This window comes from Phasianus colchicus, chromosome 10, assembly GCF_987193195.1.
Source record: "Phasianus colchicus chromosome 10, bPhaCol1.hap1.1, whole genome shotgun sequence".
Classification (NCBI taxonomy): Eukaryota; Metazoa; Chordata; class Aves; order Galliformes; family Phasianidae; genus Phasianus; species Phasianus colchicus.
The window spans coordinates 15,138,378-15,155,353 of record NC_143445.1 but is presented as its reverse complement, the minus strand read 5'-3'; the positions used below and the strand labels follow the sequence as shown (position 1 = coordinate 15,155,353).

General features: G+C 43.3%; 1 protein-coding gene across 19 annotated transcripts in view; it reads left to right on the top strand.

Moving 5' to 3' along the window:
* LPP (LIM domain containing preferred translocation partner in lipoma) overlaps positions 1–16,976 on the top strand; it is a 321,563-nt gene that overhangs the window by 289,221 nt on the left and 15,366 nt on the right. For all 19 annotated transcript variants that reach the window (XM_031603428.2, XM_090147412.1, XM_031603427.2 and 16 more), the window contains 2 exons: positions 13,154–13,332; positions 15,639–15,759. In XM_031603428.2, coding sequence (XP_031459288.2) covers positions 13,154–13,332; positions 15,639–15,759 — 300 coding nt within the window. The remainder of the gene's footprint in view (positions 1–13,153; positions 13,333–15,638; positions 15,760–16,976) is intronic.

The window sequence follows — 16,976 nt, the reverse complement described above, 5'->3', positions numbered from 1 at the left end:
AGTGGAGTTCAAAGTGCATGGAAGCAGGAGAATTAAATTGGAAAGACAGGTCTTTGGTATCCAGGCAGTATTTTCTCAACAGCACATCTCAAAGCGATTTCCAAAGCTTGGTAAGAACAAGGATATGTGGGGTCAGATGAACCCTGGAGTGAGTGCCTGGTTTTCAGTCACGCATTCCAGATCTTAGCTCAAATATTTTTGTGTTGGGTTTCTTTCAGAAGAGTACAGAGAAACCCTGGAGCCAGAAATACTGTATAAAACACGCAGGATAATTAGCAACCTCCTGGAAACATGTGCAACTTTAATAAAATCTAAACTTCAGTTCCTTCCCACAGGTGGAGTCCAGCAGTACTGTAGGCAATATGTACAATTAAGCTATTTTTATTCTTCTTCATCTAAAATGTGAGTGTTAAAACATAAGTAGGGAAAGGAAATGGAAAGCATAAACCTGCCTGCGTGCCACGTTCATCTGAGCTCACAGCATTAGCTCTGTGAAAAGCCTGGATCAGTCCTAAGCAGTGTACTCAAGCAAAGATTTTGCTAAGAGGAATGTCTTCACCTACGAACTGGGCTTCTTAAAAAAAAAAACCCTATGACTTTGCAGCTTGAGAAGATATTGACTTTCCCTGCCAACCACAAAGGGGAATAAATGACTCTGGGAGGGCTCAAGTAATTATACAAAGTGCCTGGATCAACTTTTCCGTGGGGATCCTGTAGCTACTGGTCTGATGGCTTAATAATGTGCTTCTGAAATGGCTGCTTTCCATTGCTGTTTCTCTCTGGGGCCAGATTTCCAGCAAGACTCCTTAGCTGCCCTTGCAGAGCTGGCAGGAAGATGCTTGCTGGACTGATGTTGCGTATGAGGAAGCCAACATGAAGTTTTCCATAGGAAAGCTTACAGGTAGGGCAGAGTTGGGCTAAGCTGCCCTAACAGCAAACCCGGAAAAAGTGTATGGCTCGTAAAGTCTTGGATCACTTCCTAGCTCTCTTTTCATCAACACTCCTAGCCCTTCTGTCCTTTTCACTCATCTCTTTGGAAGATGGCATGGTAGTGCAGGCAGGGAGGGATCTTTTTGCCCAGTAAGGTTAGTGTGGTACCAACAACAAAATGTTTATTTCATTAGGAGATCACCAGTGCTCATTTGTATTGCTTGTGTTAGCTGGTAGCTGGATTGCTCAGATACATGAGCTACGTTACTACCATCCTATCTTGCACATGGGCCTGATCCACAGAACATGGTGGAGAATGGCCCCTTCTTCTGTTGTTCTTGGTAGATCCATTAAACCATCAGCAATGGAAAGATACAGCCATATGGATGCTTGGCAAAAGTCAAGGAGCAGATTGGTTTTTGGGTGTTCAGACATTCTTGCAGGGAAAAAAGCAATTTCTGGCCTTCTGAAAGGAAAGTTGGAAGTAATGTAATTTAGGATGGAAATGAGCAATTCAGCAGTTAATAAGAAACAACTACTGGTGCAGGTGACTGTGGAAGATCTCAGACCTTTAAAACAATGTATTCAGTACCAGAGCACTTTATTTTCCACTGTTGCGGAAAGAATATCCCCGTAACAGAACAGAATGGTTACAGAACAGAACGATCCCAGAATAAGATTAGTTTTCCCCTATATTCCATAGGCATTGTGATTGTAGCACAAAAGTCCTTACGCTGAAAAGATGCTATCAACTGGAGAATGGGCACGTTATATAATATTTATTATACATTCAGTGTGTTTATATAAATGTACATTCCTTATGTAACTGTGTCACTAGGAAAACAGTGAGGCTGAACGAGTTGGTTTCTTCTGTTGCTGTGTTTTGCTTGTTGATGCTCAAGCACTGTCACAAGACTGGAGTTTGTGTTACTGCTGCCTGTGCCCAAGTGAATCTCTTCTTTTCAAAAGCTTCATTCACCTTTGGGGTTTACTGTGTTTTCTCAACCGTTGTTTCTTTTTTTTAATGTAATACTTGGCTGAAAGCCTTTCATGGTGTTGCTTTCACAAACTAAAGAGTAATCTGGTTAGTATCTATTAGGAGCTGACAGTTAGCTGACTGGCACAGTGTTCAGTGGCTGTGCTTTTCAACTTTAAATAATACACAGGGCAGCCTCTTCAAGTGATGTAAAAGACCTGGTAAAGAAATGCCAGCTGTCAGCTTGATTTTCAGTCTGCTTTGCTCTGACATAAACCTTACCGACAGCTCAGACCAATGTCCTTCATATTCCAAATTAATCCAGAATTTCTTGCGGTGATGAAAGGGAAAGAAGTGACTTTAGAGCGAACATCCTTGACTAACCCTGCTGACACCAGAGAATTACCACCTACTCAGACGTGTCCATCTGCTCTCGATGGCAAATCACAGAGCCCGTTTTTATTTGCATTCCGATGGTTTTGCCATCCAAGGTTTGTGTCCAAGTCTCCATGTTGTCTGTCCAAAATAAGGCTGCTGCTTTTTTTTTTTTTTTTTTTTCCACAAGAAACCTTAATTTTTTCCAGTTACAGAGTAAAAGAACAGTACCAAGAGGACAGATAAACTAGGTTAGCAATTGTGCTACAAGAAAGTTTCTGCCCAGCAGTGCCACCTCCATACCTTGAACAGAGGAGTACCCAAAGCCTCCAACTTACTTTTCACATGTCATTCCAGAGATGACACAGAGGATCTGCCCTGTATTGAAGGTATCAGTTTGAAGGTTGGAAGGAATTACTAATTTCTCATCATCCTTTTTCTCCCAGTTCTCTGTCTAGTTGTCTGTCAGTGATGGCCACAGCAGTTAAGTAATGGTAGAAATGGGCTGGAGTTGCAGAGGAGCTGATGTCTATATCTCTATATTTTTCTCTGATTGAGAACATTTTGTAATGGGGAAGAAGGAGGGAATGGATGAATGAACATCAGTCCCCAGCTAGTAGCCAGGCAGACTTGCACTTTTCTCACATCTCACTGTAGACTTCTGTTAGAAGTTCTCTTATGTATTCCATCCCCTGTCTGGATTCTACTTATATAGTTGTCTCCATTTCCCTTTTTGTATCCCTTCCTTGTCTGTTTCTCTTATCTCAGCAGGCAGCTCAAACTTGCTTCTCCAAACCAGGAACTGAAGCAAGCATCCAGGTCACCTGAATGAAAAGAATTAGGGATGTCATTACATCTAAAAATAATTCCAGTACCTGCTAGGGAATATATTTGACCCTGGACTTACTCAGCAGCTGTATTTATTTCTAATTAGAGTCTGACTCTAGACAGAAGAATGGGTGTCGCTCCAGGGGATAGCACAGTTCAAGCCTCTGAAGAAATCCTGGCCAAAAAAAGGTCCTGGTCCCTTCAGCACATGGGGGAAAGAATGCAGACACTCAGTTCACAGACAGAAGAGTTTCTTCTTGTTCTTACCCTCGGCAGTGTACAATGCTAGTTGCCAGTGATCCCTGCCCAGTGTTCTGCCAAAGTCTTTAAAATATGCATGTCACTGACAGTTTCTTTAGGAATTAAGTAACTACCTTTTCCTTCACTTTGGACCTCAGAGGACCTTCTGATGCTTCAGCCCATGCCTTCCAGGCACAAGTAAGTCTCCCATTGCCCTACAGGCTCCAGCATGTTCTCTCTCTGCATCAGGGACTTAAATGCATTTGGCAGCTCTTTAAGAAACCCATTAGGGATTTGGGAGAATCATATTCCCTCTGTTAGACCAGGTAGCTGCAGCATCCAAGTGCACAGAGAGTTATGTTGGTTCTTTTTCCAAGCTTTATACTGAATTATGTTATCTATTAAAAGCAGCTATTTTTATGCTGAACTGTTGCCATGACCTGTATTTCACAACTCACATGTATGCACTGAAAAAAATATCTTGCACTCAGAAAGCATTTCATTGAAAGTTCTCTGAAATTTTGTGCAAATCTCATTACCTTTTGGCTTATTTTTAGTTTGGCTTGGTTTAGAGACTTGTTTACTTCTTGGTAGTTCTAGGTGCCAGCTTTGGTATTCATAATAGTGACGTTACTTCTGTCAGAGCACCACAAGCTTTCCAGTGTCAGACTAAGCCCACTCTGCAGATTATGTGAGGTACAGAGATGGAAAATAATGAGATGAAACAATCACTTGGGTGAACCCAAGGACAGAAGCCAGCCATCCTTACTTCCCACTGCTCTTCTCATACTGCTAGAATACATGATTGTGACGGAGGGGGGAGGAGAAGCACAAGAAGGTTTGCATTCTCTTTGTGGAAGTAGCTTGAAATAGATGTAAATGGATATTCAGCTGAAATATTGACCTTTTGGTGGTTATTACAAGCCCCTTAGACCTGCTCTTCTTTATGACTTGAAGTAAGCAGGAGAAAATGGATTGTGTGCCTTTCCTCCTAGCTGAAGAAGGTGAGTTTTTTTTAGAATCATAGAAAGGAATCATAGAATGGCTTGAGTTGGAAAGGACCTTAAGGATCATTGAGCTCCAATCCCTGCCGTGGGCTGGCTGCCTTCCACCAGATCAAGCTGCCCAGTGCCCAACCAATGTGGCCTTGGGCACCTCCAGGGATGGGGCAGGAGGAGTGAAGAGGAGGATTCTGCCTTTTTTTTTTTTCTTTTCTTAATTTATGATTTTTAACTACTTTAGAAATATCTAGTCTGGCCAGCAGTACTCCTCTTTTCTCTTGGTTTTGTGGTGGGTTTTTTTGTTTTGTTTTGTTTTTGTGTGTGTTTTTGTTTTTTTCCCAGGAAATCTCTTCTGGAGAGCAGAGGAGGCATAAAATGCCAGCTTTAAGTAGGCTGTAGTTAAAAGGCTGGTGGCATTCAATCTGTAACCAAAAAAAAAGCTCATCTTTGCTGGATGATGGCTTTCTGAGAGAAACGGGTTCAACTAAAATTTGATTTCTATGTTAATCAACGAGATTCCATTTTCTTGATGGTTTTTATGTCACAAATTCAGTCCTTCAGGAAAAGCATGGCAGGCAAGAACTCATTTCTAATGTAAAAATATCAAGAACGAGGAGAGTGAGGGGAACTATAAATAACCACCAAAATGTCACGGAGTCAGTCATTTTTTCCTCTGCAAGTCAGCTTTAGCAGTTAAGGTCAAGACAACATTTCCATGTCAATGGTCAGTTACATCAAAATTCTAAAACAGGAAGATTGAATGGAATTTTGGATTTTTTTTGTATTCCACCCAGATTTGACCAATTTATAGTCTTTTCAGTCTGCCAGCTATGAGTTCCAGTGTTATTTTGGTTAAGCTCTTTGCCAGAGTGGCAAGCTTGGATTGGAGAGTCGGGTTTATTAAAGGCTATGAAATTAAATTCTCTACAAAAAAAAAAAAAAAAAGAAAAAAAAAGAAAAGAAAAGAAAAAGAAAAGAGCCCACTTCTTGCTGATAGCAACCTCTTTGTATTTCCTTTGATGCGATTCAGTTTGTCTTGGATTTTGGCCTAACGATTTGCTACACCGTTTTTGTTTTGTTTTGTTTTCACAAAGTTCTAATCAGTTTAAACTGCAAGTGGTTTGAAATGCCTCTCTAACAGCTTCCTCAGCGCTGCTAATTAAGCTTTAAATCTCTGTGTTGTCCACAATTGTGGCAAACAGTGAGCAGATACACTCTGCTCCTTGTTTAGATACATCTCCCAGCTGCATGCAATTCTGTTGCCTGTGCAGAAAGCAATCACAATGGGACAGATCCTTCAATCCTTATTTAGGCAGAACTCCCAGGGTGGCATACAAGGTCACACACATCATGTAGTGAGGGAATAGATGGATTTGATGGTGAGAACATGGAAGGCAAGCAGTGTAACATCTGTAGTGCAAAGTCTGTAAGTGCTTGGGCGTAGGGAACAGCTTTGCTTTATCCCCTGGAGCACTTTGTACAGTGGAGTCCTGTGCTGCGATTATGGCTAGTAGGTGCTGTCACCTGACATGTTGTTAATAATAGGTAAAAGTGCACGCTGTCAAAATGTGCAATGTGTTTTTTCCTGTCCCTGAGGAGCAGAGCTAATAGAGTAGCACCATTTTTTACAGTAGAGTGAACCTCGGTAGCTTCAGAAAGAATTCCAATGGATTCTCAAACTAGCTGCAGACAGGCTTTGAAATGGGCAAAGCCAGCAGATGATTCATCTCTAGGTTGTGACCCTGGTGGTCTGAAGCCATCCTAATCCCCCAAGGCATTGCTGCTGCTGCAGCCAAGTCCAGGGATTTCGGTGGCAGCTCTGTGCCAGTTCTCTTGAGCTGCTGAATCTTTGAACAAACTGTTTACCTCTGGCATTCTGGGAGGGATTGTGAGGGATTTCCTTCAAATTAGAAATCTTTGAAAATCAGCATCTTTCTCCAGGCATTGTGTTATGCAACAGGTTGTAACAAGGGCCAAGGACTGGTCGTAAGCTCAGGATCTCCTTGGACTGAAGAAATGTGAGATGGTAACAGCCTTATCAGATCATCCCTCCCTGCCACGGAGACTCACCTTCAATTGCCTCACTGCTCATCTCTCCAGGACCCCAAAAGCCCACTCCAGCACACTGGTTGGTGTATGCTGAACCTGGTGCAGTCCTGGTGTAACATGACCACCTACATGTGATCATACTTAACATGATACACTGCTCTGGTTCTGTGAAAAACGTGCGTATCCTCGTTTCTGATGTGAGAAGGTTTGGAAACATGGCTTCACCAGATGGAAAATTACTGAAGGGACAAGAGCTGATCACCAGGATATGTAACAAAATCCTTGTTGTTAAGGTTGCTTTCAAGTGCTTGGAAGCATCTTGCCTCTGACAGTTACTTGGTTGAAAAGGCAGTAGAAAAATCAGGCATTTTATCTTCCAGCCCACCAGTTTAGAGTAGGAGTTCCTAATTTGTTATGTTTATAAATGCTGCCATTTTAGAGTGACAAAGATCTCAATGTTGTCAAGGCAAGGAATGTAGAGAAGATGAGTAGCTTTGAGCGCCAGAAAGTTGTTAAGTAATTTCCAAAATGAGGCTTCTTGTGGATTTTTAGCTGGAAGGAGTCGGTGTGGCTGAGGTTGGACACCAAGCCTAATGCAGAGCAGATCAGTTAACCCTGGTGTTCCTTCATCAGTCTCAATTTGTTGGTATTGGAAATGGCCACGGGACTTCTGTAAAACAGTGTTCAGCAACAGACAGATCAGCCTGTCCCTGGCTGATCTGTTCCAGATCTATCTCACCCCAGTTAGCCAGCCTGTGAGCCCGCTGCATCCAGCAGCTGCCTTCCCTAGGTCTCCTCTCCACCCTTGGGTTTACTCAGATGATGGCAAATCCATCCCTCAACCTATGTTTGGTAAGACAGTGTTCTTCAAGAGCAAATGAAGGTCCTTCTTCCACCAATTGTAGAGCATATTTTGACATCTGCTAATCATTTGTGGAGCTCTTCTTAAACCCTGATCCATTTTCATCGTGGCCTTGATGTCATTACACGTTTGTGGAGTTGATTGCTTCTTGTTGTCATTTTTACTACTAATGCAAACCACGAAAACACATCTAGTGTTTCTCTAATAGTTGCAGGGCAAGGAGAAGGGAGTCCTTCACCCTGTATGCTGAAAGAACTCTGTGCCAGATTCACCTCCAACTGCTCTGTGTCCAAAAACGCAGAGCTGAATTGGGTTGATCCTGACAAGAAAAGCAGATTCCAGCAGAGGGGGAAGCATGCCAGCCGTGGTATTGCTACTGTGCTGGGAAAGCCACTGAAAACTGAGCCGAATGGAAGAACTATTTGAAAGCCACTGAAAACAGCAGCCTGCAGGGCCTGAGTCTACACTGTGTAGTTGTTGGTAGCTGTGTGCTGGGCTCAGACCCACATCATACTGGTAGCGTTGCAGGGTTGCCAATGTAATTTATTCCAGCATCTTCCCTCCCCTCTCCCAGCAAAACAAACTATACCACCTAACGAGTACCCTCACTGCTCACCACTGTGGCTGAATTAGAGGCTTTTTTTCAGGGTATTTCTGGCTGACAGGTCGTGTCTCTTCTTCCCACCCCCCCTCAGGTACTGCTCATCGTGTATCCAGCTGGTAAGGTAAGGGGAAAAGTTAATCCACACACACCCAGGTATTCTCAAATGTGGAGGAGGGAACTTCATGCCAGCCATTAGTGAATTAATTTGTTTATTTCTACCAAAGATCTACCCATTTATGGAAAAAGAAGGGCAGATAATCACTGGGGATGGCTGGGACCTCTGGGAAGGGAAATGGGGTCTTGGTCTTGAATGTTTGTTTTCTAGAAAAAAAAATGGGGGAAAAAAAAAGGTCTTGAAAGTGTTGAAATTGCATCTTGACACTTAACCCCTCCACCAATGTCTGCTTTATATTTAACTTATAATCCAGCTCTATAGTTGCAGCCCCAAAACCTAAATGAAACCATTTGAAGTGCAGTGTTTCAACTGACCTGATCTAATTTGGGGTTTATACATTCACCAGACGCTTTGAGATTAAAGTGTTCTGTCTTCACTTAACTGTCTTCATTTAAGTATGGAAATATTTTCAAGCCTCAAAATTCATCCCACGATGGGGAAAATGTCTCCCGCTCCTCTCTCCTCACAGTTGGAGGAAATGAAGGACGGAGTCACAAGATTTAAAGCAATTCACTTACCACACTTTACTAAGTTACAGTTCAACTACAGCAGTTGACCGTGTGCCTGTTTTTAGCTCAATAGTCACTTCTGGTTCCTGCAGCCAATACCATCTCCTCTGTGCAGTCCCTCCAAAAACGTTTCTTCTGCAGTGCTCACAAAGCAAGTTCATATCCCTATGCATGAGTTGCCAATATAATTTATTCCAGCAACTTATCTCCCTTTTCCCAGCAAAACAGGCTAGCCCATCCTCATGTCTTTGTGTGTGAGCTCTGCTCTGTCTGCTGCTCACGGTGCAGGAGAGGTTATGTTCATTAGCGCTCCAGATGAAATTGCCAGTACGTAAGAAGCAATGAGTAATCTCTGTGTTTTTTCCTCTCTATTCATTGCTAGGTCATTGTGGGAGGGTCCTTCTGCTGCACCATATTGTGAGTTACTGCTGTCACCCAACATTTGGTCCTGGGGGTTATTACCTAGAGCATTAGGAAAGCAGGATGCTCTGCATGCTGCCTGCCTGTCACACAGCTCAGTTCCTGAAGCTGTTTGCCAGCTCTCCATCTGGGATGTTAAGTTTTCAAGAGGGGATTCAACCACTTCCCACTTTCAGTCTCTGATGGCTTTTGCACCCCAGAAGTGTTTCCCAGCAGACTGAAATCTCACTTTGTTTCCCACGTTTAAACCCACCATCTGTAGAGCAACTCCCTTTGGTGTCTGCTGTTTCAGAGGGGCCAAGTGTTGCTGCAGGGAGACTCTTCAACAATTTCTTCACCACTTAATGTCAAACACTCTGTTGTTGATAGGGCTGCATTTAAGTCTGCAAGTTTTTACCCACAAGCTGCTCATGGGCATCTTGCTCCCTTCAGTTGTTCTTTGCCTGTGTTTTAGTGTATCTTTGCTTGGATTCATTTCTCTTTACAGATACATTAGGGTGCATTCAGATTGGATATTAGGAAAAATTTATTTGTAGAAAGAGTGGTGATGCACTGGCACAGGCTGCCCAGGGAGGTGGGGGAGTCACTGTCCCTGGAGGTGTTCAAGAACTGTGGAGATGTGGCACTGAGGGATGTGGTGAGTGGGCATGGTGCGATGAATTGGGATTGGACTTGTTGATCTTAGAGGTCTCCTTCACCCATCATAATTCTATGATTCATTATTCTCCCCAGGTGGCATCTTTGCTGTGGATGAGCAGTTGTGCTCACAAGAGGCCTAGACCCACGCTCAGTCTTTAATGTGGGACCAGCTTCCCACTTTGAAATGTGTTATGTCAATTGTTCTTTTCCAGCCTCCAGGATTTAGATTTGGAGATGGAAGTTTCTCAATAAGGAAGGCTCCTGCCTGCCTCTTAGCCAAAACATTGGGAAAATGGTGGTAAACTTCCCTCTCAGCCCATCCTGGACTTGTGGGCTGTACTTTTATGACATGAATTTACCACAGTGCTTAGGTCTGGTGTTCCATAGCTGGTTCTTGTCTTTCTTCTCTATGCCTTACTTTGCTGTTTTGTGTAAGCTCATCAGATGCACCCTGGGGCTGACAGTGGCAGCTCAGGAGAAAAGGTAAAAATCAGTGCCATCGTTTTATTTTTCTTCATCTTTTTTGGCTCTGTGAAGGCCTGAAACTTCCAGGAGGTGCTAGGAGAGTTAGCTAAACTGTAAAAGAGAGCAAAATCAAGAAACAAAATCCTAGAGTGATGCCATTCTCATAATGTGCAGAAATACCTTTGTGCAGGTTGTTAGCTGCTGGGGCTGCATTTAGGCATGTGGGATAACCTGATTACAGAATCAAAGAAAACCCTGTTAGCTCCGCAGGCCAAATCCTGCCTTACAGCAACCTGATGTCAAATGGGTGTGAGTCGAGGAAGCTTTCCCTTTGGCATCGTGTGGTAACACCTTGAAGAGAAGGGTTTGAGCCAAGGATCTAGCAGGGAATGAGGCTTAAGCAAATACACTCCCAGACAGGGAGTGAACCAGAGTCTGAATCTAATGACTTTGTTTTTCCTCAGTGGTACAGACTTAGAAGGATGAAAAGAATTAATTTCTCAGGTCTGATTTTTGGATTGTACACAAGGTTTAATCAAGAGTTGGTTAATTTAAACCGCTTGTCATGCTGTGAAAATGTCAAATGGTGCAACTGAGCAGCAATTTGGGAGCAAAGACTTGTGTTTTCTGAAGGCATAATCCAGAAACATGATTACCTGCTGTTATGGTCACTGCAAAACTCCCACTAAGCCAGCATCACACGTGATGTCAGGCTGGGATGATCCCTTGCAGCCTGAACACTGTCTCTCTGAGATGTGTGAGTAGAAGTTGCACTAGATCTTTAGTGAGAGCATTTCCAAGCTGTGCTGCTTGGGGATGGATCGCAGCTGCTCGTTTCTGCTCTGCTCGTGGTACCAGGCCGATTGTGCTCAGCTTTGCTGTCAGCAGAGCAGCTCTCCGTATGCAAGTAAGCTGTGAAATTCCTGGTTATGTTGTGGGTGCTTAGTGTTTATCGGAATTCAGAAGACTATTAGGAAAGTTCATGGGAGGAGCATCCACCTGAGGCTATTGAGCAGAGAGGTCGAGCTGTGGCTCAGGAAGCCCTAAGCCAGAAATTGCTGGAGGCTGGGAGCATGTCCTGAGGAACTGCTGTGCTTTGTTTGTTCCGTTTTCATTTGCCCTTGCCTTCTGTTGTTGACAGCTCTTGGAAACAAAGCAAGCAATGACTTGATGAGGTAAATGCTCCATACCTGCATAGTTGTCATAGATGATGCTTTATGAGTGATGCAGTCTGCATCTGCAGGTATGCGGCATTCCTTCCATGGTGGTACAGAGAAAGCAGCAGGGATATGGACTGAGATGATGTGATCTGCTTATGCAGAGCAAAATGTTGCATTTGCCAGGTTATTCCTCCAAGTGCAAAAGTATTGACTTTGCTTTTTCTGGCATACCAGCTACTGTTACAATGATGATGATGGTGACAGCAACCAGACATATAGGCCAGCAATAATTCTTTCTTGCCCGTTATTACAAATCATAAAGCAAAATCCAGGCTGAAACCAGTGCCAGTCTGGCTGTGTTCTCTTTACAAATGTGTTAGGCCATTCTCATATGGGTTTCAGTTCAGGCCTTTTCATACCAAGCTTTCCAGAGCCAATCTCTTTGATCTTCTGATATGAACCTGTGTGTATACATTTGTATCTTACCAGTGATTTGCAGCCCAGAGATAACATCCAATACATATGTGTGAGAGTAGAAGTAACCTTTCTGAGGGTGATTCATCTCCTGACAGTACATTTTGGCTGTACATGTAAGAACTGGATATTGCCCCTGAGAATATTGGCTTGAAGAAGCAATAACAGTGTGGTCAGTCAAAGTACTATTTTCCCTGGGAATTTTGTTGCATGAGGAAAAAGAAGAACTTCAGCCTTCCTTTGTTTGTCAACATGATCTGCCTTTCAGCAACTTTTTCTGTCCCATTAAATGTGTCCTTTTTTTCCTGTCCTCATATCTATGTATCTCAACCATAATCAGTATTATAACCATAGGTATTCTGCCTTATCCAAGATTCAAACATTAACTGATAAAATTTGATATCTCCAGGTGCATCAAGCAAGGATAGTGAGTGAAATTCATTCTTCTAAGCTCCACTGAAATGACCCAAATCATTGCCATAGGTTTATTGGTAGTGGCTATGTGTTTTGCACCTTTGATTCGTGGCACATGCATTTTGGGTGCTCGGTTTGAAATGGCAATTTGCACAGCTGGGGTCAGAAGGGCTGGAGTGTCTTGTGGGCAGCTGTTTGGAGCAGAACTACTCTGGTGTTTCAATAACTGACTACAGGGATGAGTGAGAGTTGAAATGAGGCAAATTGCTCAGTTTAGCCCACTTGAAGGGCGTTTTATTGGCTCCAGTGCTTCAGGAGCAGGCTGGCACACCTGTGAGGTTGGCATACCTGTAAGACCAGGAGGATGGCTTTGGAAATAGCATTTTAGTCATCATCTCAGGCATTGGGAGATAGAGATAAATGATCACATGAAGTCATCCTGAACTCGTGCCCATGCAATGCTGTTGTTCCTGGCACTGTCTTGTTTACTCCTAGAACTTGACAGTTGTTTTCTTGCTAGGGGAGGAAGATTAAGGCTTACTTACCAGACAGATAAAGATTTCTTAGGGTGGAGTAGTTACGGTGTCTCTGTAGACACCGTAGAGCCCCAGGAGCATGAGCTCTAGCTTTGCACTGTGCTTCATGGAGGTTTTGTCTGATAACTCAACTGCAAAAAGTAATTCAGACTGGGCAGTATGGATGCAAACATGCAGAAACATTCTTGGCTAGAGAAGCTTCAGTATCTTAGAAACATCCACCTGATGGATCATCCCTGATCATTTCTCAGAGCTGCTGAGTGAAGGCTGTGATTTTTCTCCCAGGGATTACACAGCTTTGCATTTTCATGTAATACTAAAGGCCTGATCCAGGCCCTATGCTGTTTACATGCTCTTTGTTGATTGTATTGCAGTTATCTAGAAGAAATGAAAGCACCTAAAGCCACTGAGTAGCACTAGCCTCCAGCCTGACTGACCTTTATAAACATCCTGCTGAGATGGAGCTCTAACCTGCTTGTGTGTGTTTTGTTTGCAGAACACACTGGAGCAATGCAGTGTATGTGCAAAGCCCATCATGGAAAGGATCCTCCGAGCCACTGGGAAGGCCTACCATCCCCACTGCTTCACCTGTGTCATGTGCCATCGCAGCCTGGATGGGATTCCCTTCACCGTGGATGCTGGTGGGAACATCCACTGCATCGAGGATTTCCATAAGTACGACCCAAGCTGCTCTTCACTTGCTTTGTTTCTTGTCTGTCTCTTTTGTCCCTAAAAATATTCCTTATTCTCTCTGAGTGTCCAGAAAGATATGAACCCTCTGCCACTTCCTCTGAAGACTCTACGAAGTAGTTAGAGCTTTGCTTCAATCAGGCATAGTGTGGCATACAAGATTAACTGGTTAGTGGCTAGTAATGCTTGATCTCTGTCTTGTGTAGATCTGAATTTATGGGTAACCTCTGTGCTCATCTATTTAAAATGCTCTGCACTCCTCCCTGCCTTCCCTGAGCTCAGCATGTGCACATTTCTCCTTGGCTGTACCTGTGCTTCCACATCAGTGTCTCTCCCTTTCTTCCACCTGAGCAATTAAGAGAGGTCCTGTGCTGTTGCACTCAGCAGGTGTTTGCTTACCAGCTAGAGGGATCTAGGTGGCCACAGGACACTCATAGTTTCTCTTGTTTCTGGTTGCTAATTAGCTTTTTAAAGCTCCTAAAAATACAGCCCTGCTAATAATTTATGGTGAAACTGCCATTTAAAGCAAGTTGAAAGATATAGTTGCAAGGCAGCTCTGTTGCTGCCACGCTACCACCCCCATCATCACATCTAAGGAAGACATGTAGATATAATCAGAGCACAAATGTTTCCACTGTATGGAAAAGACAGACACGTTACACCCCTCAATTAAAAGAGGAAATCAATACTGACAAATGTGAGTTTACGTCTCAACCATTTATCTCTTAATTTCTAAGAGGGTAGACTTAATTTGAGCCTCGTGACATCAGTGTGTGGGCCTGAAAGCTCAGAGAAGCAGACTGACTTGACAGAACGGAAAGCAGCCACAATCAACTTGCATGCTAAAATCCAATATGAGGATGTTCCCTGTAGCTCAGATAAGTTGGGTTAATTGACAGGTGCTGAGGCGGCTGTGTGCTGTCTTGCTTTTCTGTGCCAGCAGTCATGTGAAAGATAAAAATTTGGTCCTGAGCAGAGGCCCAGTGTGAGGCTAAAGCATCAGTCGTGCTCCTGAAAGATTTCCTTCCAACCCACTTATGATTTGGAGACTGCTTCTTCCCCAAGTCCTGGAGCCTTCCGAAGAATGAGTGGGAGCAAGAGCTGCTGTCCCATCCTGAAGTCCTTTGGCTGTGAATAAATCTGGATCTTACAGCTCTGAGAAGTGGGAGGCTGTCAGTCCAGACAAAGGACATGGAATTGCTGAGTGAAAGATTGAGGGGGAAAGAGCTAATGGAACATTCAGAATGTCTTCAGGCTTCCACGTGTTTAGCAGCACTTTGGCTAGTCCCATTTTAATTGGTCAGTGATGCCCTCCTCCTGGTCTGGAAGTTGAGTGCTTGACATCTTGTGCATTGTTTTGATAACAGAACTGTACCTGAGGTCCACGCTGTCTCTTAGCTACCTCTTTAGCTTGGGGCCCACAGAAGCACATCCACATCCCTTGAAATCTACAGGAATCATTTCTGGGTCGCTGGAGTTAATATTTGGCTTATAATGAATTACCCACAGCGGCCTGGACAGAGAAATGGTGAAGTATTTTTAAACACCACAGTAGAGTTAATGGCACAAGGAAGCACCTGCATGAAGCAGCATATAATTAACTGCGATTACAGCTCCGGTCATATCATGATCCATGTAAGTTATTTTTCAGAGCGCTCGCTATAGCCGCTGTTTAATTCATTTTTTTGTTAGATCACAGCTACACAGGCATCTTTCATCTGCTGCCAGTGAAATTAATATTTTTCTTTATTCCTAGTACAGATAGATTTTAATTTTTTTCTAAGCTAGTTAATTCTGGGGTGGTTTCTGTGACAGACTGGGTGGCAGAGTCAATCTTTCCTAGGCATTTCATCGGAGAACGGTCTTTGATCTCCTTGTGTTCTGTTGTTTGCCACAAGCATTTGCCCTCTGTCACTGTGTAGCCTGTGACCCCAGCTCTCATTAAACAGCAGCAGATTCTGTAGGTACAAGTTTCTATTTTTTTGTGAGGAGAAACTGCTGCCAGGGAATTGGTTCCCCTAGGTTTTGATCCAAAACAGCAAATAATGACTTGTCACAGGCTAAATGTTCCCATGGATGCCCACTTGCCTGGGAGCAGAGATCACCACTTCTCATGGGCAGCTGCAGAGTACTAAACCAGAACATAGCAAATTAGGCAGAAGGTCGTATGGTGGACAACATAAGATAGAAAGAAAAGGCCTGTGCTCCTCTCGATTTCTGAAGTGACCCTGAGTCAAGCCAGTCCTATTGCATAGTGAAGACACCGCAGTCTGTGTCTCTTCCTTCTTCAGGAAATTTGCACCAAGATGTTCAGTGTGTAAGGAGCCCATCATGCCAGCCCCGGGACAAGAGGAGACTGTACGCATTGTCGCTCTGGATCGTGACTTCCATGTCCAGTGCTACCGGTGTGAGGTTAGTATTCTGATTGCACGAAGCGGAGAAATCAAAGGTTGGTATAATTTCATCACTGCCTTATGTTATATGCATGACAGGCAAACTCTATTGTAACGCTGTCTCTACTGTCAAATTACTTCACTGACTTCAGCATGCGAGGAATTTTTCCTCATTTATATCAGTGCAAATGAGAAGAAAATCAGGTCCCTTGTTTATAACAGGTTCATTAGGAGAGCAAGAGAATGTGACTCAGTTAATTAGAGCTTAATATTTGAGAACATCATAAATTATAGCTTGGACACAAATGTTGCTCATGTTTATATTCTTAAAATGAAAGCTATGCATGTTAGAATTTGAGCAAGATTGTACAGGAAACTCAACATATGGCTCTGGGTTGAAGAATTTTAATGGACACATAAACATGATCATTCTTGTTTTGTGCAGTGCTTTTTGTGGTACTTTTCTGTTCAGTTTCATTATACACTTCATATAATTTTGATGGTAAGAATCTGAAGACAGAAGAAAAATCACCTTAAAGCAATTAACATGTGGGAACAGCTGTGTTAAGGAACCTTCAAGAATTCTTCAATGCAAGCGTTACTTGCTGGATAATATATCAGGCAGATGGCAGAGTAAGAAAATGAGACCAAACGTATTTCTTGTCACAATTGCAGGTTTTAATAACCGACTGGAAAGAAGGATGGACTGAGGCTTAAAGGTCTGGGCTGAGACGAGGCATCTGGTTCACTTCAGTCTGTCACTGGTTTCCAGGGTTTAACTCATTACTTAGGCCTAGTTTTTGTAAGGCATTTGGGTATTCACACACTACATTTTGCAGAGCCTAATTCATCATACAGGATGTCCCCATGCTGGCTGTTGAGATACCTGGGCTTCGTGCACATGGATGTCAGAGGACACAGGCGCACAGCTCCTTGAAGTCCAACATAGGTCCTGGATCAGTACATTATTAGCTTAGAGCATCATCTCACGGCCAACTGAACAGCTGCAGATTTGACCTTAAATGCTCATGTGGATTTGCTGGTCCAAAGATTGCTAAGCTATCATCTCTGCATAATGCAACTTTCAAAGGTGCTGCATATTAGTAAGACAACAAAAATGAGCTGGACTCCCAGATCAGTAAGGTACAGCAGTCTTTTTGCAACGTCTGAAAATCCTTCTGTATTTTGGCCTTCACCTCCATGTGTCTCAGCTATCTCACGTGGAGCAATAGCAAT